Source organism: Camelus ferus, chromosome 12 (genome assembly GCF_009834535.1).
Source record: "Camelus ferus isolate YT-003-E chromosome 12, BCGSAC_Cfer_1.0, whole genome shotgun sequence".
NCBI lineage: Eukaryota > Metazoa > Chordata > Mammalia > Artiodactyla > Camelidae > Camelus > Camelus ferus.
In genome coordinates this window covers 65,169,396-65,194,745 of record NC_045707.1, presented here as the reverse complement: position 1 = coordinate 65,194,745, position 25,350 = coordinate 65,169,396, and the positions used below count along the sequence as shown (strand labels likewise).

Genomic DNA, 25,350 nt, shown 5'->3' with positions numbered 1-25,350 from the left:
ACATTCATCTTTGATTTCCCAGCTTTTTAGGACAATTTATGAAAACTGATTAGAGAAGAACATTTTCTTGTTCATTATATTTCTCTTAAAGAGGAAATTTTTTAAGTTGGTGAGAAACTGTTTAGCTCACCCTCTCCATAATGTCCTGAAGTAGGTTCACAAACGCTTGTTGGCTTTATCATGACAGCAAGGGGAGAATCCTGCCCTGACTGAGCAGAGTGGGAAAAACTACATACAGCTGTCCCTCAGTAGCTGGGGGGACTGGTTCCAGGACTCCTCTGATAGCAAAGTCCACAAATGCTCAAGTCCCTTATATGACACTCTAGATCATTTATAATGCCTAATACCATGCGGATGCTATGCGAATAGTTGCCAGTGTGGGGCAGAACCAAGTTCTGCTTTTTAGAACTTTCTGGGATTTTTTTTTCCCCTGAACATTTTCCATCCCCGGTTGGTTGAAATCCACAGATGTAGAACCTGCGGACACGAAGGGCCAGCAGTACTGAGTGTAGGTCACGTGGGAAAGCACAAGAGGAAAACCAGCTGAAGAAACTCCCACCCACCCGTTCAAATTTGGGGGCTGAGGGGCAGCTTCCAGAACCAGAAGCCGCAGGGCGGCCAGGACCCACAGGACAGCTCCCGAGATCCAAGGGGACGAACGGTCCCTTCCAGAAGCTGCTGCCACACAAGCTTCAAAATACTTGTCTGCCCTCCTCCCTCTGCTCGAGATTTTTAATGTTTACTTAAAATAAGGTGGTAGGGACGCACGATGGGCAAAAACATCTTCTGCCCATGAGGACAGGAGCACTATGGAGGTCCCAAGTTTTTAGGAAAATGAAGAAAATGCTGAAGGTTCTGGGGCAGAAAATCAGTGACTGAAGGGACAGACCCACAGGGAATGGATCCGAGCCGGCCCCAAGGAAGCGTGGGCAGGACTGTGTGTGAGAGATGCAGCTTGGAAAGGTGCCTGCCTTTATGATGTCCACCCCAGTAGCCACCCAGTAATATTGATAGAATAAAAGAGTGAACGACAGCGCACAGACAATTCTTTTCAACAGTTTGAATTCTAGGTTCAGAGAACCCAGTAATTTCAAACATGGGAAGAAGAAGAAAAGCTTGCTCAGTAGCAGAAACTTTTGGTGAAAAACAGAGGCAATTAAGACAAAGTGCTGCCAGTCGGTAGAGAGCATCAGATTCTACTGTTACCAGAATTAAAGTCATAAATATCTTAAGCAGTGCCTGCACAGGGCTTCTCCAAAAGTGAAACCAACCCTGACTGGTTGATGCTCCTGAACTCTGATTGGAATCAGAACTCTGAGCAGATGGACGCAGCGTAGAGGGCTGGCCCTGGGCACGGCTGCGTTGCAGGTGAAGGTTATCTTTGGCCTCCTCTCAGGCTCTCCATCTTTGTCTTTCTTTTACTTTGGGACCATTGCTTTCTTGCCCTCTCACATAACCAGCACCCTTATGCCCTCGTCATTCTGTCCCAGTAAAACCTGAGCTTGCACAGAAGGTACAAATGGCAAAGAATCCGATGACGCCTTATACCTCTACAGAATTTTGCATTCAACGTAGAACACGAAGTGGTTTTGATCCATGAGTCAAGAAGGTCACCTTCTCTAAGAGTAGGTTTGGCTGATTTCTAGAAATCCTGGCTCTGCCTTTCACTGTCTCTGGGATGGGGCATAAGTAAACTTCTGCAGGTGTTAGTTTTCTTTTGTGCAAAACGGGGATAACCGCATCATGTCACAGCGTGCTTGTAAAGTGCTGTGCCCGGCACAGGGGCTCAGTGAACGTTAGCCGTTATTATTCTCATTACTTTATGATCGTTTTCTCCATTTAGCGTCTAAGCAGCCCTTTGAGGGATTTTTATCCTCCCACGAAAAACATGAGGCTGACAGAGGTTTAAGAAACTTGCTTGAGGGTCATCCAGGTAGTAAGTGGCTGCAAGGTCATCATTTATCCTTTTCTTTCATTTATTTCATCAGCCAATTGAAACGAACCAGATGCTGCCCTGATGGCCAGGGATTCAGTGGTGAGTTTAGCGGTTTCAGCGGCTCCTCTTCTAGCTGAAGGGGGGAAAAAAACAATCAAGAGATAAGCAAATAAATAAGATGACTTCAGGTAGTTATTAATTATGAAGAAAATAAAACCAGATAATGGTGCAGAGAAAGACTGATGGGGGTATGAGGGGAGAGTGGGTTACTTAAGCTAAAGCAATCAGGAAAGGCTTCTGAGGAGGAGACATTGGAGCTCAGATCTGAACAATGACTGGGGGCAAGTCACTCACCAGACATCATCCACCATCCATACATAGAACTTGCCAGGCAAAGGGAACACCAGTGTGAAGTCCCTGAGCTTGGGGCAGTCAGGGATGGGGTCGGAGTGGGGCGGGGGTGCTCTGGAAGGGGAAGAGGACAGTGCTGAGTGACAACGGGGAGGGTGGTAGGAGATAATGTCAGAGTTTGGGTTTTTATTCTTAGTGTGATAGGAAACCAGTAGAGAGTTTTAAGTAGGAGAACAGGCAGAAATGATCAGGAGGCAATTGGATGTTTGAACCTGGAACCCAAGTAAGGGATCTCGGCTGTAGAGAGCAATTTGGGAGTCATCAGCATATGGCCGATATTCAAAGCCCTGAGACTAGATGAGGTCACCAAGAAGGGAGACAGATTCGAGGGACCCATGATAAGATTTGGGGATCCAAGTGAGAGCAACCAGCAAAGGAATGTTAAATGAGGTGGGATGAGAGCCAGGAGAGTGTGGTATTAAGCTAAGAAAGAATAGTGTTTCGAATGTTTTCAGTATTTCTGAAATGCCAGATAATGGAGCTTAGAATTGGGAAGGAAGATTGTGGGTGACCTTGACAAGTGGTTTCCATGCAGTAGGGAAAGAAAGCACAGTCAGTGGTGTTGAAGAGAGGATGGAAAGTGAGCAGCTAATATGGATCATGCTTTTGAGAAGCTCTGTTGTGCCAGGAAGAGAAAAATGGGGCAGTAGCCGGAGGAAGTGTGGAGGAAAGAGGGTTTGTATATGATAATTTTCTTTTTAAGACGGGAGATACTAAAGCATGATGTGCAGACGGGAATGATTCAATTTAGAGGAATAAGTGTTCGGTGCAGAAAGGTAGAGGGGTAATCGTGGGAGGAGAACCTTGAGAAGGTGGTGAGGATGGGGTGGAGAGAGCGTGCCCTTGGGTAGCAGGAACACTTGCTGTCTTGCAGGAGAGGAAAGGAGGAGTCTCTGGAACAGGTGCAGGTAGAGTGGTAGGTTTCAGGACGGGAACCTGAGACAGATTCCTTCTGCTTAAACCTGTGGTAGGCGACTGTTGAAGGGCTTTAGGAGGGAGAATAAATTATGAAATGATCTTCTTAGTGAGTGTATTAGTTTCCTAGGGCTGACATAAAAAATTATCATGAACTTGGTGCCTTAAAACCACAGAAATTTGTTCTATCACAGTTCTGGAGATCAGAGGTCTGAAATCAAGGTGTTGGCAAGGCCACTCGGGCTCTGAAGGCTTCACTCCATGTCTCTCTCCTAGCTCCCGGTGGTGCCGGTGGTCCTTGGTGTTCCTTGACTTGTACACGAATCCCTCTCATCTCTGCCTCCATCTTCACATCACCTTCTCCTCCTTGGGTCCCTTCTCCCCATCTCTTCTCTTACAAGGGCTCTCATCATTGCATTTAGGGTAGCCTAACCCAGGAAGATCTCATCTTGAAATCCTTAACTTTATTATATCTGCCAAGACCCTTTTCCCAAGTTCACACTCATAGGTTCTGGGTGGTCATACCTTTTTGGGGGCTGTTTTACAACTCATTACAGAGAGTAGGAAGCAAATCTGCTGGGAAATAGTAGGGTTGACAGTCAGCGCCATGTCCAAAACTTGAGATTTGTAGTTAATTAAGTGAGGTTAGACATTACCCTTGTATGATTTTCTCAGCAACACTCAGCTACTTGACGTGGGCTTGGAGTGGGTGAAGAATTGGGTTTAACTAACACTGAGATCTCCCCAGGTGAGTTCCACAGATGGAAAGAAGAGAAGAGAGTTACAGGTCTTTGCAAGGGAGTAATTAGAGGGATGGACCCTGGAATCTAAGCTGGATAAGGAAGACAGTAGGAGTGGAAAGGCATGAGGAGGTGTGGAAAAATGGGAATAAGGTGCATGAACAGAGGACCAGCAGACGAAGTTATCAGACTAGAGGTGTGAGTGTCAGTGAGCAGAAAGTATACTTTGGTCAGAGAACACGATACTTGAAACAGATTTCAGAGGATGGTGCAGTGATTGGTGATGCCAGGGTTTAGGAGAAGGTCATGAGAGGAGGTGGCTGAGGTGGGGTGGAGAAAAGGTAGTAAGAGGTGAGAGGCTGTGATATGATTGGGTGGATGTCGACACAGCCAGCAGTGATGGCAAGAGCAGTGTTAGAGAGAGAGAAATAGGTACTCCAGGCTGAATGTTCAGTGTGAAAGAAATAGCGACCAAGAGGCTGGTGGGTGCAATTATTACCGGGAGGTGGCCTGGTCCTTTGGCATGTGCATCAAATGAACCCAGGCTTGTGAAGAGAGGAAGAGGAAAGCCTATCCGGAAACAGGAGTGGAGAGCAAGGAGAACACTGCTCCCATCTTCAGGCTCCAAGAATATGTGAAAGAACCCCTATTTGAGATGTTCCATAATTTAACCATTATTGGACATTTAGTCTTGTTTCTAAAGCTTTCCCTGCAATATATGTGCTGTTATAAAAATCTCCCCCAAACTCTTAGTTATTTACTTTATATGGAAGTTGCCAAAATAGAATTGTTGGCATATAATATTTTCAAAAATTTGATCTTTGGTATTGCCAAATTATTTGCTAGGAAGTTTTAAAACAATCAGTCAGCAGCCTGTCACTATTATTGCTACCTGATATTATTATTATTATTATTATTATTATTATTATTATTATTATTATTATTATTAATTATTTTACTTAAAAATGTTACTCCAAGTCCTTAGCTAGGGATAAGATGCAGGGAGGACTTGAACCCTCTGAAAGGGGGTGGAAATGTGTTTATGTGTAGGCATGGATTTATAGAGAAAGGCTCCATAGCTTTCATGAGATGACCAGTGAGGTCTGTGACCCAGAAGGGGTGAGAAACTTTGCTCTGGTCCCAGGCTGTTGGCTGCTTCTCTCACCTGCCCCTCCCGGAGGAGCCAAAGCCTGGGGCAGCCACACAAGGGGAGGGTGTGCTCTGAATCAGACGGGGGATTCTGGACTGGAGCGTGCTTTAAGAATCAAAGAGTCTGGAAACGTATAGATTCTACTCAAAATGCCGTTAAGGGATGGGAAAGGGAGCTTTGATAGCAAGATTAAAGGCAGTGATGAAAAAAAAAATCCTGTTTCATCTTTATAGTCTGGGCTGTAACAGCAAATCAGTAAACATTTACACCGAAACTATACTGCAACCCAAAAGGGAGCAAATTCTTAAAAGTCTCTTCTCCGTTTTAATGGGAGATGTAGAAAACCAGATGACTTCTCCCTGAGCAGCTGGCCTGACCAGGACAAGTGGGCTCTTCCTTTTCCCCCAGGGGACCACATCAGCGGCACATGAAGAGATGCTTCTGGGGTTCCAGCCGGTGCCCAGTTTGATAGAAGGAAGCCCCTCGTAGTGGGTCAACATCTGTTGGTTATCTATGCCTAGCCTGCTTCTAAAAAGATTCTGGAAATAGGTTACAGTAAAGGAGTCCTTAAAAATTGATGTGTACAGGGGAAAGGAGAGATTAACAGAACTTCCTCGGGGGAACAGCAGTGAGATTAAGCTATCGGTGGTCAGCAGGGCATTCAGATCTCTTCCCTTGACTCCACCGCTCCTTGCAAACACTGACTTATCTTTCTCTTCCCTGTCATCACCAAACTCTGAGAAATACCCACTCTCTTCATTCTTCGCCTCCCATTCACTTTTCAACCACATCTCTGGCTTCTGCCCCAACTTCACTTAACCCTTCCAAATTTTCTCCTAATGATGAGATTGTGTGAAAGGTGGCCTGCCCTCCTCCTCCTGGCGTCCTCTCTGGGATCTGTCATCATCACCCACTGTTTACTCTTGGAAACTCCATCTGCTCCCCGGGCATCTCGCCAGCCTTTCTGTTTCCTCTCAGGAGCATTCACTAGTTCACCCTCCTCCTTCTCTGCCCCGGGGTCCTGTTTTGGAAACTCTTTTATTTGGGCACCAAAACTCACCCTGAATGGCCTCATTTACTTGCAGGGATCAGGATCTCCCAAGCCCCATTGAATTCACAGATGTTTAACGTACGTTCGGATTTCCCCAAATCGGTACATTCAAGGGGGAACTCATTACCCTTCCCCTCCCTGATTCCAGTCTTTGCTGCCTCCTGCACTCCCTTCACTCTCCAGCAAACCTCCCAAACCAGAAACCGGGTGTCACCCTCCCCGACTCCTCCCACACTCTAGAGCTAATCATTTACCAAACTCTGTTGCTTCAACCCTAGAAATGCCTTTCAGCCCCAGCCTCGCCTTTGTTTGGATGCTCATCTCTGGCAAGAGCCTCCTGACTGGTCTCCCTGTGCTGGCCACCTTCCACTTCACTAGTGGCTCATATGAATGCCATGACTTAAACATTTCTGTTGAATGTCCATTGCCTGAGCTTAGCATATGGTCCTGCTTTCACGTTCCAGCATCCTTATTTCTGGGGCTCCCCCATCCTCACAGCTGTGAGAGGCTGTTTGGTGTAGTGGTTAAGAGTATGTTCCTGGGCCAGAGTTCCAATCTTGACTCTACCCCTTGCTAGCTGTGTGATCTTAGGCACGTTACTTAATCTCTCTGTGCCTCAGTTCTGTATGCATAAAATTGGATACTACTAATACCTAATAGAGTTATTGTGAAGGTTAAATGATTCAATATGCACGAGGCAGAACAGTAATTGATTAGTGTTTATCTTCATCATCATCAACAATGTTATTACTGTTTCTGTACCCCAGCTACACTGAGCTTTTCATGGTTTCTTAAAAGCACTTTTTAATAATACCGGGTCTTTGTGCCTCCTGCCCAGTATGCACTTTCTTACTTCTTCATCCCTGGGCAAAGTTAGAAACAAAATTCTCCACGCTTCTCCAACACGTGTTCGTACCTTTGGATGTGCAGCCTTCACCCTGAGGTTTAGTGTGTGTGTTTACGTGTCTGCCTCCCACAGGAGACACCTCACCCTCCAGGTGAGGACCTTGCTTTGTCTCATCATCTAATGTCTTGAATGTAGCAGCTACTAAAAAAGAAACGTTTGTTAAATCTGTGTTAGATGAGTGAGATTCTTGACCCAAACTTCTGATAGAAAGACGGTGCCTTTATTGCATTTGCAAAGGTTTGTGCTTTTTTTTTCTTACGTACATTTTAGTATCAGAATCCACTCAGGGTGGGGCACAGAAGTCCCAGCTCCTCAAAAATGTTTTTTATGTAGATTAGTCTTGGGTCTGTGACCCATGGCAGTGATCTCCTCCTATGTGTCATAACTCTGTTTCCCCTAAAAGGGACTCTTAATTATAGGAAGGGAGTGGTGTTCACCAGGAAACATGGCGGAGATGCCAACTGGGGGTGGAGAGAATTCAAAACCCATCTGTAAAATGGGAGTAATAAGACCTATTTCTTACGGTTGTAAGGATTAATGAAAAAATCTTGAAATGATGGAATAAATGATAGCTATTGATTTTTATTGCAACATTTGCAAGTGTGAAGGAACAAAATTGCTTGCATTATTTATTTTGAAACAAGAATGAGTACAAGCTGCATATATATCTCCATACATTTCTTTTTCAAAGAAACACTCCTGTCTCCCGGGAATTATTACAACTTTTACATGTTCACATTAATTCCAGGGCCTTTATAATCATAAAATCCATTTATAGCCTTTAGTTGCCAAGCAACAAAGGACAAAGTACTGAGTATTTCCTTCTATTGCAAAAGGTTCAGCTTTTCCACGTTGGTCTTGAAATCAACGTTTTTCGGAAAATAACGAACAGTGAAACTGAATACCATACTTCCAATGGCTAGTGGGCATTTCTGGTTTGGGGACAGAATCAAAGCTGGAAGGAATACGTTGTGATCATGGTCTCTTCTTGAATAGTCTAAAGCATTTGTGCTAATCTTATAGGAAATCTATTAGAAGTTCCGAAGCTGGGACGTTGCAAATTCAGCTTAAGGAGAGAACTTGTTTCATTTTACCTCTGTTCTGTGATGCTCTGCTTGTAAGAGAACTGCCCTCTGATCTGCCAGTTGTCTTTGGGAAAGGCTGGGGTGGTATTAAATACGTATGAAAAATGTTCTCTCATCTGATGGCAAATATTGAAGATGAATGAACTGAATACTAAAATAGATGACCTTGGTAACCACTGACCTCCAACAGGTTATTTGACCACGCATGGGCAGGGTTTGGGATGCTAGCCTTGAGGCTCTTAACTAAACTAAATTCTCCACTTCTCTGAACAGTATCAAAGCTTTTAATTACTTCTGCTGTTTTTGTCTGTGGATAATCCAAGAAGAATTGAAAGAATATATTATTATTTAAGATTGTACAACAAAATGAGCAAGCAGTTAATGTTACAGTCTGTATTTTTAAAAGCTTATAAAAGCACATATGGAAACAGTTTTTTTTTAATTTGCATGACTGTTTTTCTATTCATGCATATTAAAACAGTACAAAAGCAGATATCTCGATTGGAATTTTACCCCTCCTTTCCCATCTGCCCTCTCCGTGTGCGGTAGAATTCTACAGATGCAAAATGTAGAGACAATGGTCCTATTTTTTCTTCCTTTGTGGGTTAGGGAAGCTTGTTGCTTTGGAACAAATCTATCAAGTCACATATGATGTTTTCTATGCAGCAAGAGGCAGAAATGATATGCACAAACTATTTCTTATAAATTCTACAGGGTAACGACTACTCAAGGGTCTTCTGCTGAGAGTAAATGTCCTTGGGACGATTTTTGTGTGTGAATATAAAAGAGTAGGAGCTGGCTGTTAGCATGACTAGGCTAATTCCGGTTGACCCTTTAAAATCTGTTATCCACGCATCTCAAAAGTGTTGTGCCTTAAGAAGCCTTTGGAGAACTACCATTTCTTTATTTTTATCTGCATAGGGATAAAACAAAGACACAGATCTCTCCCCTCCCCTGGGAGAAGCAGCCTTCGGTATGGAGATCTGAGCTGATCTTTCACAGCAGTGAGGACGTCAGAGCTGGCTGCTTATGAAAATATTGGAAACAAAAACCAAAAATCCATACACAGCCACCAATTTTTACAGGTCCTTATTTTGCCAGTTCTTTCCAAACCCATCTTTGAAGTTTCCATCTCACTCTCCCGTTAGTATTATGCTTGTTCATAGAGTTTAATATGTTACAAACTCTTCTGCTTCCATCAACTCATGCAGCCCTGACAGGATGGCATTTTATGATGAGAGAAATGAATCCTGAAAGAAGTTGACAAATGTGTCTAAAATCGCGGGGCTGGTGGCAAAACTTTTGTCTTCTCCTTCTAAGCCCAACATTCTTTCCATCCACTTACCTCTTTGCCTTCCCAGAGGAAAAAGTGGGTAAAGACATGTCTTGACTCGTTGGCTTCCATACTGTAGGGCTAGATGCCAAAAAAATACTTCAGGAAACATGGTAGATCTTTGGGAAAAACCTCCTCCCTTTCACCTTCCTGTCCCTCGCTTAACTCTGGTCATGATGTCATCTCCCGCAGACTGGCTGCTGGCTACCCAGACCCTCTCCAGACAGAACACAGCCAGCAAGGTCCTATCTTTTAAGGCTTCCTCTAACTTCCTGCTTTGATGAAACTGATCTTCCTTGAGTTTAGCGATTGGTTTACTGACTAGTTCGCTCCAACCCAACATTCTTTCCTTATTTTGTGTGATTTTGCAGAAAGCAAGGTTGCTCAGGAACAGGTTTGTTACTTTATAGTAGAAGACACTTGTGTTATAGCATTGCTGAAACCATTTGCTCTTCTCAGAAATGGGAATAATGCTAGTACCTATCTGATAGGATAAAATTGTTGTTCAGATTAAACGAGAAAGTAAATGTAGAATTCTTAGCGCAGTATCGGCACGTAAAGTGTGTTCAATGAATTTATCACGTCTTCCTCCTCCTCTCTTTCTCCTCTTCCTCCTCCTCCTCCACTGACCATCTCTCAGGTGGCTTGATTTGTGACTCTTTCCCACTCTGTTGGATCTCCTCCAGACACCCTACTATTTTTCGACATCCCTCTTTGGGGCCCAAGTCATCAAGACTGGACCTGTGCCTAGAGGAACAGGGACCTCGCCGCCCCAGTTCTGTCCTCAACGGTTTTATTATTATAACCCTACATTAGTTTCCTTGTCTTCCCAGTACTTCCTTATGATGATGCAACTGAAAGAGGGATGTCTTTATCACCTATTTACTCATAAGCCAGGCTTCCTCATCTCATATTTACATAATTTGAAAAAGCCAATGCAAAACTGAATGCTTGACCTATTCAATTTCATCTTGTCGGAGTCAGCCATCCGTCCGGCCACCGAGATGTGACTGACTCTCTCATGCCATGTTGTGCCTGGGTCACCTCCCTCAGGCTCTCTATTCAGGGCGGGTTTGCTGTCTTTATACTTACCCAAGTCACAAGCACCCTCATTGAGAAGGATGAGAGTAGAGTCACTATATACTGATTTTAGGATTTTTCTCCAGGTTAGCATTTTGGGGTAGAGCTGTTCTTCCAGATATAAAACCAATCACCCAATTCTAATGTAATTTCCTCTACCTTCTCCATCTTAGCTACAAGTAGAGCCATCCTTGACTGTCCCCCGCAACTGCTGGGATTGGAAGCCCCTCCCACATGTCTCCTTGGACCTGCCCTATTAGTCCTGCCTTTTTACTGTCTGTGCCCCCTCCCCTGGCTTGAGGGTAAGATTGACTGTTGCTCACTCTTGTATCCCCAACGCCGAGCACACACTCTTCATTGAGCATTTATTATTGGATGCATGGATTAACAATTTTGTTAAGTGTCTAACTGAAATCAAAATATACATTTTCCACGCACAGTCTCTTAATCTGCTGGTCAGGCAGCTGAGTGGGAAAGGAAATGAGGTCCATCCACAGGGCTAGTTCTTGGCGGGCACACGCAGGCTCCTGGATGTCTTCTGCTGTTCTCAGAGGCCAGCGGCCAAGTTGTCAGCCATCCTTTCTAGAATTTTGCATCTGTGACAGTTATAGAAAAGCCATGTGGGTGTTGCCATCCTGTTACACAATGTGCTTGAACTATTTATTTACTCGAGTTGAATCAGGGTTAATTTTCACTCTATCTTTTGGTTATCGGGCACATAAATTTCAGGTGATTCATATCACGTTAAAGTCTAGAGACAGTCTTTTAATGTGGTCACTGATTCCAATGATGGGTCCTGTAAATTGTGCTTGAAAGAACTGATGAGCTTTCCCTGGACCAATGTAGGACTACCTGTACAGAGTAGCCTGGGGAGTCTCCCGGGATTCCAGGTCACTAGGGAGGTGCTTCCTGGGGCAGTGCCCTCTGCTCACCCCCCTCTGCGAGAGTGCACACACAGGACTGACGTGACACGACCTGGAGCAAATGAACCCCTCCGGCTCCTTCCGAGCTCCTCACCCAACTCTCTCATATTTCCTCTCTCAAGGCGCCGATACCACCCCCCACCTAGCCACCAACACAGAGATGGGCAAATCCAATCAGTAACCAAGTCCAGCGGGAGTCTGCTCTCAAATACGACTCACATTCCAGGGGTGTGCCGGTACATGTTCAACAACCAAATCTTTGGGGAAAAAATTCTCAATTTACAGTGTTGCCAGTTTCCATGGTGTACCTCCTCCAGTATGGCCGATCTCAAGTTACTAACATGAAGACACTGTGGAGTCGGGAGGAGAGTTGCACAAGCTGCCACGAGCCGGCACCAGCACCCTGCTGCTCAAGCTTTCACTTTCCCGACCGCACCTCCAGGGCGCCAGATCAGGGCTGCACAGGCATTCAAGGCCCCGCGGTCTGCTGACAGTTCCAGCCTCATGGACCCTGTTCGCGGAAGCTTTTGCCTGGCACCCTTCTGCTGCTGTGAAGTCACTGAGGTGACCCATAGTGCCCTGCACACTCAGTGTCACACGGAGCTGCTGTGGTATAGTTTTATGTCAGTCTTTCGCACTGGTTTATGAACTTCTTGGGCACAGAAACTGATGGTTAGGACAAAGGGTAGAATTTATCGAGCTGGGAACTATGCAAAGCACCTTATGTGCATTATCTCATTTAATCCTCGCAACCCTTTGTGGTAAATGCTCTTACTGTCTTCATTCTATAGATAAGGAAACCGAAGCACAGAGAGGCTAGGTAATTTGCTCGAGGTTGCACAGCTGGGATATGTCTCAGGCAGATTTGACCTCAGGCCCGATTGTAGAACCAGGACCCTTAACTACGAAGTCTCCTTTGTCTGTGTCTCTAGCACTTGGCACAGTGCCTGGTCCACAGCAGGTGCTCTGTGACTGTGTGCTGGGTGAATTAGTGAGGGAAGGCACGTGTCCTCATGTCCTTGAGCAGTCTCTTTGCTCTAGTCTCGCCCAGCTTCACTTCCAACAGCAGGCAGAATGACGTTTCAAAAGTATAAACCTGGTCATGTCACCCCTCTGATGAAAAATATTCAATGTCTTTGTAACCTTCCAGACAAAGTACCTCACCCATGACCTGGTTTCTGCCGGTTTCTCTAGATACACCTTCCACCGTTCATAATCACATTTACACATTTTAATGCTATTACTCATGCAGGAAATGCAGTATTTATTGAGCTACTACCCCATTCTAGGCCTTGTTCTGATTGTGTAGGATCTGTACAAAAAGAAGCAGTTTCTACCCCCAGAGGGGCTGAGACTTGAGTAGAGAAACAGACACACCACGTGTCATTGCCACCGTGGCTGAAATAAAGCGCACACAGCCCGCGGTGGGGGTCCAGGAAGGGCGCCGCTCTGTCTCTGCCGTGTTCCTCACCTGCGTCCCAGCTCTGGCCGGACCACCTGCGCATTTCCCGGGGAGTCCTGCTCCTGATTCATTTGCACCTACTCCTTTCTGTTCCCAGAATGTTTTTTTTTTAATCACCTTCTACTTATCCTCAAAAATTCCTTTCCTTGTGGGGGGAGAGTATAGCTCAGGGTGTACGCTTAGCATGCACGAGGTCCTGGGTTCAATCCCCAGTACCTCCATTAAAAAATAATTAAAATAAAAGTAAATAAACCTAATACCACCCCCCACCAATTCCTCTTCAGTGTCACCTGCAGGAAGTCCCTGGCCTCCCACAGCAGCCAGGCTGGCTTCCAGCCTAGCACTGACCACCCTGTGCCCCTTTGGCTGAACTTCCCGTCCCCTCGCTAGACTGTGCGTGCATCCCTAACTCTATTCCTGGGCACATGGTGGACGCTCAGTAAATGTCAAATAAATGAGTGAAATGTTATTAGTCCCTTAATGGGTGGAAACGTCTCTGGGAAAACGTCATCTTTACTCACCAACTGAGCTGGCCGTGATTCTTAGCACCAATGTTAGATTTTAAATCCAATTTTTAAAAAAAATATTTTTATTGAAGTATAGTCAGTTTACAATGCTCTATCAATTTCTGGTGTACAGAATAATGCTTCAGTCATACATGAACATACATATATTTGTTTTCATATTCTTTTTCATCATAAGTTACTACAAGATATTGAATATAGTTCCCTGTGCTATACAATATAAACTTGTTTTTTGTCTATTTTATGTATATTAGTTAGTATCTGCAAATCTCAAACTCCAAATTTATCTCTTCCTACTCCCTTCTCCACTGGTAACCATAAATTTGTTTTCTATGTCTGTGAGTGTCTTTGTTTTGTAAATAAGTTTGTTTGTCTTTTTTTTTTTTTTTTTTTAGATTCCACATATAAGTGATATCATGTGGTATTTTTCATTCTCTTTCTGGCTTACTTCACTTAGAATGATGATCTCCAGGTTCACCCATGTTGCTGCAAATGGCATTATTTTATTCTTTTTAATGGCTGAATAATATTCCATTGTGTATATATACCACAACTTCCTTATCCAGTCATCTGTCGATGGACATTTAGGTTCTTTCCATGTCTAGGCTGTTGTAAACAGTGCTGCTATGAACATTGAGGTGCATGTATCTTTAAAATCCAGTTTTATTTTCAGTGTATTTTCAAGACCAAAGTATCCTTAGCAACTGAGCGTGTCTGATTTCTCCTCCTCTCCTCCATGGTCTCTTCTTCTTCCCACCTTCCTCCTTCCTTCTTTTTTGGAATATCCATGAACACTTCTGCTCCAGTTCCTCACAGACACCAGTACAACAGAGGGAAACTCTCTTATTTTTAACTCCAAAGGGCAATCATGGCGAGGGAGGGGGACACGCACTGTTGCTTTTTAGAATCTTTTAAAAAACCCATCTTGAACCTAAGAGTTGATATATTGGTGGGAGAAGCTGGGACATTCAGGATGTTTTTGTGATTCTTTTTTTTTTTCTTATTCCCCTTTTTGTATATATAATATTAAGCAGACAGTGAAGCGTTACTCTAACAATTTAATCAGGAAGGAAACAGAAAGACCCACATTTCTGGATGGAGACGTCTTTGCCCCCCTGTGTGGAAGAGGGGCTCAAAGACTGTTATCAAAAGTTTGTCTCTTAGTAATTGCACCTGACTTTAGGATCCAATTTTTTTTTTTTAACCAAATTGTGCCTTTCCCTCTGGAATCATAAGTGAACACAATAATGGTACCTGTTTACACGGTGAAGTGGATATCATTACAGAAACACACCGGAGGCTTTCTCACCTGTTAAGCTAATAACGAATGCCTTGTGAATGGATGGTCCATGGAGAAACCCCTGCAGTTTTACCTGCTGCGGCTGTCTGTCTGTTGGAGAATGAATTTTGGATGGTTCTTCCCCTACCTCCCCCCACCGAAACCCCCTAGAGTCGTTGTAACAGACAAATTGTGTCATCCTGCCAGTTGTCTGAATACTGCGGGCAGCATGGCTATAGGACACAGTGTGAAAGAGTAGATGAAGGAGGAACAGGGCATCTGGGTTGGGAGAAGTGACGTGGGAAGGAGTCCACCGGGTGGAAACAAGAAGGGTCTTTATATAACAAAGCAGGTGGGTGGGAAGCGGGAAAGGATGTCCTTGTCCTTCACCCCCTATTTATACCTTTGGAGAAACCCCTGCTTCCCCAAAAGCATGTGTATGTCTATTAGTGGGTCTTGTGGAGGCAACTTAGATTTACCTGTGGTGTTCCCAGCGGCTTGAGCCTCATAATCATGTGCTTTTTTCTTGTGCCCAACACCAAGGGCAGCAGGACAGGTGAACATCCTGCAGCTGTCACTGTGCCTGGAAGAAGAGGCAGAGAACTAGGGTGCTCACTTTCCGAGAGCAATGGAGGGGCTGGTTTTCTGGCACTGTCTGGAGTCCTGGGCAGCTTCTGCTTTTGTGAGCAGGACAGCGACAGCCCTTCCTGGCCCAAGAGAGAAATGCAGAAAGCGGGGACACCAAGGTTTGAAACTCAGCCTGCCTGGAAGGGGTGGGATGCCCAAGGACACACTCTTCGCAGGGTGGGGTTTATAAACCAGTGTTGAAGACATTTAGAGCAAAATGATTATTTTTAAAAGCATTTTGATTTATTTTAAGAGCCATCTGAGAGTTGCCCTGTGTGTGTAAAGCCTCCTGAAAACAATTTTATCTGACGCTGCGGATTTATCTTGTTGAGTAATTTCCTCTGGGTCTGGAAAGCACAGCTGCGAATTCGGAGTCCTAGAGAAAGCCGGCTACCGCGGGGGGCTCAACTCCCTTTGTTCGCTAAGGGGTCTGGACAAGCCACCGGGGCGGGATCTGGGGGCTGTGGACTGTCTCTTATTTCTGCCTGGGGGTGGGGGTGGGGGAGGTGGATGATGTAAAGCAAGAGGCACATCGATTAGGTATTAGAATCTACCGACCACCTCTTACTTCTGCCTGGGGAGTTGTGTGTGTGTGTGGCAGGGAGGATGCTGTATGAAGCTCCAGATGGGACACCAGCAGGGGTTTCACTGGGAAACTAGACAGAGCTTTTCCTCCACCTGTTTCTCTTAGCAATTGGCTTGACCAAAGCACAGTGAAGCTGTAGAGGCAAGTGTCTTTTCTGCAGGTGTCTGGCATTGTTGGGGACGAGGGAGACACAGGATGGGGGTGGTAATGATGGGGATGGGATGGGAGCGCACTCAGGAACCAGGGCAGGCCTGGCTGGTTTCCCAGTGTGTCCCTTACTAGCTCGGTGACCCTGCGCAAGCTAGTTAACCTGTGTCTTCACATCTCTGTACCCCGGGGACAACACTAATGTGCATCCCTTAGGGCTGTTATGAGTGCTTCTCCATTTGCTCGGCCCAGAGTAAGAACTGCAAACTACCTCTGAATGTCCCCAGACCACCGCAATAGTGTTCGAATTGACCTCTATTCTTGTCTTCCTGTCCCCTTATAGTTTTTTCCCACAAAGCAACCAGAGTGACCTTTCAAAAGTGTAAAGCATGTTATTTCACTTTTCAAAGGCTTCTCATGGCTCTGACCAGCTCTCCTACGCTCTTCCATGTGCCCCTGGGCTCTGGCCCCACGGGATTTGTTCCTCAACGACGTGAGCACAGACCAGCCCCAGGCTCTTACCTGGCATGCTCTGCCCTTGACCTCTACATGGCTGGCTCCTTCCCGAGAAAGGCCTCCACGTTGAAAGGAGCTGTTTCCCCGCAGTCGGTCGTGCCACTCTGTTCCACCTTCATCGCCACCGAAAAGATCCTGTTTATTTATTATTTCTCATATGTCATGCATCTCCTTCCCCACTGTTGCTACCTTTCCCTCCATGAGAATTCAAGCCTTCTGAGGGGCTCTTGTTCGTTTTTATTCATGATGGTGTCCTCAGAACCTTGTATGATGCTTAGCACATAGTAGGTGCTTAGTAAATATTGGCTGAATCAGTAGAAGAATGAACGAGTCTCATCCTGTTTATCTCCATCCTAGTCTTTCTTCAAAGTCTAGCTCAAGATGGAACTCCACTGTGGGGTCATTTCTGACCATCTCAACCTCTAGGAATCTCTTTCATTCATTTCCCTCTTAGGTCATGCCCCTGAATGGAGGTGGTGATCTCTCTTCTCTTCCGTTTCCCTTCTCTTTCTTCCTCCCTCTCTCCCACCTGTTTATGGCACCCTTCAGTGTTTCCCATTTGGAGGTACTCAAGATTTTTTAAATGTTATTTTAAGGCCTTTGGATGAGATAGTAAGCCCGAAGCTAAAGATAAAAATGGTCCTCCTATACCTCCTATAACTAGTGCAGTGATGTGGTGTGAAGGTACCTTGTCCCTGGGAAGAATCCAAGGCACTGGATCACATGAAGGATATGGATGTGGGGGACAGACAGTTGAAGTGTAGTCTTTAAATTATGCCTAGGAAACCTCCCCATAAAGTTCATTAAAGAGAGCATTAAGTTATCTACCATCTACTTCATATTTCATCAAGATGAAAGAAAAAAAAGTTTTTGTTGGCAAAAGCCAAAAAAATACCAGTTGTTTCAGAATCTGCAGATGCAAATATTATAATCCTCTAGAAAAGCAAAGCATCTGCCACATCAAAGTGCACCATGTTCAGTGGAGATGGGGATTTGCCTTGGATAACATCCCCACCACGCAGTGCCCTTCAAACCCTTCTCATGATGGGTTTGGGTGCCTTTGTTTATCCACAGCATCTCAGAGAACAGTTGAGCACAGAAAAACTGGATCCCCTCTGCACGGAGCACAAATAAACTGCTTGCCTTGGTTTAACCCTTGGAGTTGGCTTCCAGATTGTGACTACTGAAGCCGGTTGTGATCAGGACCAACAATGCTGGAGTCACTGGGGAAGGAGGTTCTCATGCCACTCAAACTGCCTTGGTGAGACAGACGTTTACTCCTAGGGCTGGGCTCTGAAGGAAGCTGGCTTCAGATTTCAAGCCCCCTTTGTTGCTGGGGTGCTAATAGATTCTCCCAGGAATTTCAGAGAAAATAAAGGAAGGTATACAGAATAGAGAGCATGCCTCCTTTAGGTCACCTCTTTGTTCAAGGATCCTCAGTCCAGTCCTTGCTAATGAAGACATTCATTTGTTCAATATGTCTTTTCTGTTTTTTGTTGTTCCATTTTTCAGTTTTATTAGATAGAGTTGTTAAAATTTGACTGCACATATATAATATATTGCATGTAAATACATATATACAATATATTGCACATTTTTTTAAAGTATATGTACTGTTCACTGTTTCCAAGAACAGCTTAGAGCTTTAGCCCTCTAAACTTACATAGTCACCAAAGGAACAAAGCAACCACAAAACAAGAATCAACAGAATGCAGCAATCCAATCATAAAGGACAGTCAAAGTGCTTACACATATTCAAGAAATCAGTCATCCAAGTCACAAACAATAAGTAGTTCATTTGTGTTCTTTTTTTAAGATTCCACATATAAGTGATATCATATGGCATTTTTCTTTATCTGTCTGGCCCACTTCACTTGGAATGACAGTCTCCAGGTCCATGCATGTTTCTGCAAATAGCATTGTTTTATTCTTCTTTATGGCTGAGTAGTATTCCATTGTCAGTATGTCTGTTTTGAATATCAGCTGTGAGTCAGGGAAAAGGGCTAGGTGATGAGGTTACAGCAATGAATAAGACAACTTTGATTTTTCCCTCATGAACTTTTTCTAAAGAAGAATATAGGTAACTAACATAACATTGTAAATCAACTATACTTCAATATAAACAAACAAACAAACAAATAATAAATGAAACAAACAAGAGCTGCCCAAGAAAAGAGATTTTGACTTGAGAATCATTAATCCAAAAATTTAGAGTTTGTACTTGCTTTCAACCTTGTTTTTTACATAGCCTAAAAAATTCGATTTTATGAGACCAAATTTAGAGACTTCTTCTGCGTGTTTTTTGGTATCCGTGTCATGGTTAGACGTCTCAGCCTTCCAAAATATACAAACATACGTCCCTGTTTTCTTCTAGTAATATTGTGGTAATTTAAAATCTTCAAATATCTAGGAATTCATTTTCATGTAGAAGTGAGAGTTTAGTTTATAACCTATCTTGTTTTCACTGACTATGAAACTGATGCATTTACCATAAACTAAATCCCTGTAATTTATATTGGGTTCATTTCTGGACTCTATTCTGTTCAAAAGACTGGTCTGTCTGTTGCTTCACTGAGAAATTTATGTTACTTTTGTATATATGGTTGCTAAATACCCTTTATTTATTTTTATGTTTTTTATTTTCCTGGGCATTTTTACATTATTATTCTTTGAGATACACTTTAGAATCATTTTGCTGTTTAAAAATTTTCTATTCTGGATGTTTTAAATTTATAGATTAATTTAAGGGTGTTGACACTGTTACTGTATAATAGCTGGTAATAAAAATACTTATTTCTAACATTCACGGGTTTTGTTCTAATTTTTTTAACCGTAGGACCATGACACTGTTATTTAATGTAAGTTTTCTATCACATATATGTATTTGAGAGCGATATATGTCTATATGTATGTGGATGAATATATGTAATTTTAAGCATGTATTTCTTGGAATCAGCATTGAAGGTTAAGTGGCTTTTTGGCATCAGTTGAGGTCAAATACTATTTTACTTTTGATAGATGAATTCTAGTACTGAATCATCCTTTTATTTCTTGATGAATTTTTCTCTTTTAACAGAAATGTTAATTTCTATTTGATAACATTTTATTTAGGATTTTGGCATAATATTCACAAATGACATTAGTCTATAGTTTTTCTTTATACATCTCATCTCTGTTGGCTTTTGGCACCAGTTTTATGCCGGCTTCATAAACAGAATCTGGATGCTTTCCCTCTTTCTCTATGTTCCAGAATTGTGAAAATGACAGAGGAATTATCATGTTGTTAAAGCTTTAGAAGCACAATCCATGATGCCATTGGGACCTTTATCTTTTATGCAAGAATAAGGTCATGGTTATGAGTGGAAAATTTCTCTATTCACTCCAGGGCTATTGGTCAGTTTAGACTTTCTCTTTACTTTTGAATCCGTTGTAGTATTTTGATTTCTTACTTGTTTTAGAAAATGATTTTATTCAGAAAGGTGCAAAGTTGTACAAAATCTTTTTCCAAAGTGTATATAATTAGGATTTTTTAAAAATGATAAGTCACTCTAAATCCTACCCTCTAACTAGTGTCAATAATGTTGGAATATTATTTCTTCATCTCTGTGAATATCTACAGATGGAAGAATGGATAATTAGATAGATGATAGAAATAATTTTGTAATAAATAGATCTTATCTCAATGCACGATTTAATATAATATTCACTTGGTTGAATTTAATAGGTTAAGAAGAAGTTTAAGGGAAGCTGAGGGAATTGTAGAATTTAAATAATTGTTTCTTTACTCTTAGAGATACCAGTTCTAAAGGATTCTTCCAAGATTAAGAAAGGGGATTTAAAAGTCACTACAAAGTTGAGATAGTTATCTTTTTACTAAGTGGTTCAGGTTTAGGGTAGTGAAGATGGACTCAGAGATTTGAATAATAAGGTGATTGATATCCCATCTCTTCCCATTTTCCTCTCTCCACCTTCCAATTGTTGTTGCTGACATTTCTTCTTTTTTTTGGGTTTATTACTTTTACATTTTGATCTGCGGCTGTAATGGCCTCAGATATTCCGTTTAAATCCTGTATGTATCTGAATTCACTGTTCATCGCTGTTTCCCCCTTTAATTTCTATATTCCTGAGTTTTTCTTTTGAATCATTTTTTGTTTGGCTGAATTTCACTGTCAAGGAGTTCTTTCTTTCTTTTTTTTTTTTTTTTTTTTTTTTTTTAGTTTATTTAAAAAAATTTTTGGCAGGGGAGGTAATTAGGTTATTTATTTATTTTGATGGAAGTATTGGGGATTGAATCCAGAATCTCGTGCAGGCTAAGCATGTGCTCTGCCACTGAGCTAAACCCTCCCCCCATAACATTTTTGTTTGTTTGTTTAGTTTCAAGGAGTTATTTTCAAGAGAGAGTCATGGGAGCTTTATACTTGGAACTTTTAAATTTTGGAATTGCCTGTCTGTTGTGTTTATATTTGAAAACAAATTGAGTAGGTATACAATTGTGCAACCCACTTTCTCTTGAAACGTTGAATTTATTAAATGGCTGTATAGTATTTCATTGAATCCATGTCAATTAATAGTCATATATTCTCAATCTTCTGTTATTATAGTAAGTGTATTATTGTAAGTGTATTAAGTAGAATTTCTGAATCAAAATGTATATACATACTAAGTTTTTTTGGAAACATATGCTGAATTTTTCAGAGAGATTATTTAATATATACTTCTATCAGCAGTCCATAAGAGAGTCATCTTATTTTCATCATCATTAACAGTGGATTTTATTAATTCCTTGAATATATGCCAATTTGGTAGGCAAAGAGATATTTTTCTCATATTTTAAATTCTGTTTCTTAGTAAAGTTTAACGTATTTGTGCATTTACTAGCCAATTTGAGCTCTTATTTCATGAACTTCCTTTTAAAGTCTTACTGTCTTCTTTTGGGATGTAGCTATTACCTTACTGATTTGAAAGAAAATTTTGGATGTTATGGATATTTACTTTTTCGTGTATATTAAAAATATTCCTCAGTTTGTCTTTTTAACTTTTTTCATGGGATTAAAATGCTTATGATCATCAATGGATGCTAAAACTATTTAGGTGAAATTTAATGAGGAAAAAATATTTGCATAATCTCGAAGTATCTTGCTGCAAGTCACAAAAAGAATAGTAGTAACTTTATAGTGAAGAAAGCTGGCACATGGTACCTTAACCCGGGGATGAACATTAACTTCAGTAATAATGAGATGTTACAATCCTCTTGATATAAGGCACTAAGAAGGACACAATATCATTTGTGTAATATTCTTGCCAAGCATACAAAACTTGACTTTAGTCTTGAGAAAATATTAGACACACTAAAATTGAGGGACATTCTATAAAACAATTAGCCTATACCCTTCAGAAAAATCTAAAGAGACATAACAACTCAATGCATTCTGTTACACTGGATTAAATTCTAAACCAGAAAAAAAAAAAAAAAAAGGCTATAAATGACATTATTGGGACAATTGGCAAAATTTGAATATGGAATGTAGATTGTATAATAAAACTATGTCAATGTTAAGTTTCCTGACATTGGGATAATTGAATTGTGGTTGTGAAGAAAATATTTTTGTACCTAGGAATATATACTGAAGTATTTAGGGATAAAGGCAACTTGTTCTCAAATGGTTCAGAATGGTTTGTATAAGTGGGTGTGTATACATGTGTTTGAGTGTGTGTGTGTGTCTGTGGAGGAGCGAGAGAAAATAATAAGGCAAATATAGCACCATGTTAATAATTAATGAATATGAGTGAAGGGTGTGTGTGAGTTCCTTTGTATTCTTCTAGCATCTCTTTAGGTTAGAAATTATTTCAAAATAAAATGTTAAAAATTCTTTCCCTTCCAAAAAATGTGTAAAGTGAAATTTTATCACATTTTTTTCTCTTCATAATTTTTGGTTTTCATGCCATGCTTGGAAAAAACCCTCTTTTCAAGATCACAAGAGTAGTCACCGATGTTTTCTTTCTATGATTTCATTTATTTATGTTGAAATCTCTGCTCTCTCTGCGATTTTAGTGTGGAAGCAGGGAAATGACCCAGATTTTCTTCTCCCAAATGTATAACTAATTTTCCCCACAACATTCATTAGTGAATAATTAATCTTTCCTCACTAGTGTCAAAAGATAGGCTTAGTGTGTGTGTGTGTGTGTGTGTGTGTGTGTATACACATACATTTATATTTATATTTATAGCAATACATAATATATATAATTCTTGATATATCCTGGATTCATTTGTGTTCCTTTGATGTGTTCATTTGTGTGTTTCTCAGTACTTATTTACCCCCTCCTCCAAAATTTTCCTGGTCATTTTTATGTATTTATCCTTCCAGAAGAAATTCAAAACACTTTACTTGAGGATTATTTGATTTCAGGTAACACGCAAACCAATTCAAAAGGGTTTATTGGGTATAAACAAGACTTGGTCATGTAATTGGAGTAAAAGAACGACCAGCCTCAGTAAGGGTAAAAAAGCAAGAAGGACCTGGGTGAAACACCTGGCAGAAATATTTAGACTTCCACTCTCATCCTCTGCCTTAGCCATGACATGACTTAATCTCAACCACCAGCTTTAAAGTCTAATATTTCAAAACTCTTGGGAGAAATAATTGCATTGGTTACTGGCCAACCAATGGATTTGTTCTCCCTGATTCAAGTGCCTGCAAAGGTTGCTGGAGACTAATTTTACACGGGGAAATTACTCAGAAAATGATGATGTGGGGTTTGGCAGACATCCTAAATAACATCTATTGAATCTTTCAGTTTAAGAACAATGAAGGTCTTTCCATTTCTGAAAAATCTCTTTTCTTGACCTTTCCTAGAGTTTTTCAGCTTTTTACAAAAATATATTGTCCCTAAACATATGTTTAGCTACCTTATACTTCTTGTTATTTTTGAATGGAATCTTCTTTTTTTCCATTATATTTATCTGAATAGTTGACTGGTTATTTTTGTATATAGGAAAATAATTAGTTTTTAAATTTAATTTTAACCATCTACTTTATTGAATTTTTCCTGATCATTTCTAATTGTTGTCATTTGGTTCTCTTAAGTTTGTTAGGCATAGAATCGTGTTATCTGCTAAGAAAGATGATTTTGTCTTCTTTATAATATATTTTTCTATTTTATATTCTGTTAAAATCCTAACATCTTTATTATGATCATAAAGAAATCAAAAAGCTTATTTTCATTTTGTAAACCGAGAAAAAGTACAGAACTATTGTTACATTTTGGGAAGTCTAACAAAAATGTGAAGCAAGATATTAGACTTCTTATTGAATTTAACTGGAAATAATCTGTCCAACCAACAAACCAATCAATTCATCCATCCATCCAGCCAGCCAGCCAGCAAGCCAGTCAATAAATGTTAATTTCTGCCTTTTTTGTACCATGGATCCTTATGAATACAATAAGAAAGACACAGTACCTGCCCTTGAAGACTTTAGATAGAGAAACAAACACAACATCAAGAATTATAATAATGTATAAGGCAAAGCCCAGGGTGCCAACAGAGGCACCTAAACCCAGCCTCGGACAGTCAGGGAAGGCTGCTAGAGGTGGGTGACATCCTAAAAAGATTTCTGGAGGAAATATTTGAATGGAAGGAAGGCCACACTTCAATAAATGCATTATGCCATTTAGTTGCTTTGAAATTCTTGTGTGCAAGCATGTCGATATTTTTAGCCATTAGCCATTCTGAAATCTTTGTGAGTCTCAAGATTTTCAATTTGCCTTTGCAGCTCAAGGGGCCAGTGGCACTCTGGGAAACCCTACCCTGGATACAAGTCTGCTGGAGGAATTCTTGGGCAATGATTTCGACTTGGGGTCCTTGTAAGTAATGAGAGCACTGCTCTCCATTTGGTGTTTTAAAAATTATGAAATAATTAAATGCACTGAGAAATGCTTTCTCTTTTTCTATTTTCCAGCAGAGCTTGAGTAGAGTTGGTATTATTTCTTCTATAAATCTTTGGCAGATTTCACCAGTGAAGTCAGCTAGACCTGGAATTTTTTGTTTGTTTTTCAGTTTTTGTTTTGTTTTGTTTTTATTGCAAGAAGGTCCTCACCTTCCAAATCAATATCCTTAATAGACATGGGGCTATTCAGGTTATCAGTGAGTAGTTATCAGCTTAGACAGTTTATGTCTTTCAATGTATTTGTCCTTCCCATCTAAGCTGTTCAATTTACTAGCATAAAGTTGTTCATCACATATCCTTATTATCTTTTTAATGTTTGTAGAATCTATGGTGAGAATCCTTTTGTTCTTGATATCAGTAATTCATGTCTTTTTTTTTCCTTTGATCAGTCTGGCAAGAGGTTTGTCAGTTTTCTTAACCTTGTAAAGAACCAGCTTTGGGTTAAATTATATTCATCATTGTTTTTTCCATGTCATTAATTTCTGATCTTATTTTCTGATATTAATATAGCCATGATAGCTTTCTTTTTTAAAAATATGCATACAATAAAATTCCTTTTTTTAATTGTGTGTGGTTTTGTGAGTTTTGACAAATTCTTAGAGTCATATAACTAATACCACCATTACCACACACAGCAATTCCCTCATCTGAAACACTTCCCCTACATTTCCACTTTGTGGTCAAACCCACCACACATTTCTAACCTCTGGTGACCAGTGATCTTTTCTC

General features: G+C 41.3%; 1 protein-coding gene across 1 annotated transcript in view; it reads left to right on the top strand.

Annotated features, from left to right (window-relative positions):
- Positions 1–25,350, top strand: part of MYRFL (myelin regulatory factor like) — a 107,111-nt gene that overhangs the window by 5,109 nt on the left and 76,652 nt on the right. Inside the window, exon 2 of the mRNA XM_032493771.1 lies at positions 24,448–24,538. Coding sequence (XP_032349662.1) covers positions 24,448–24,538 — 91 coding nt within the window. The remainder of the gene's footprint in view (positions 1–24,447; positions 24,539–25,350) is intronic.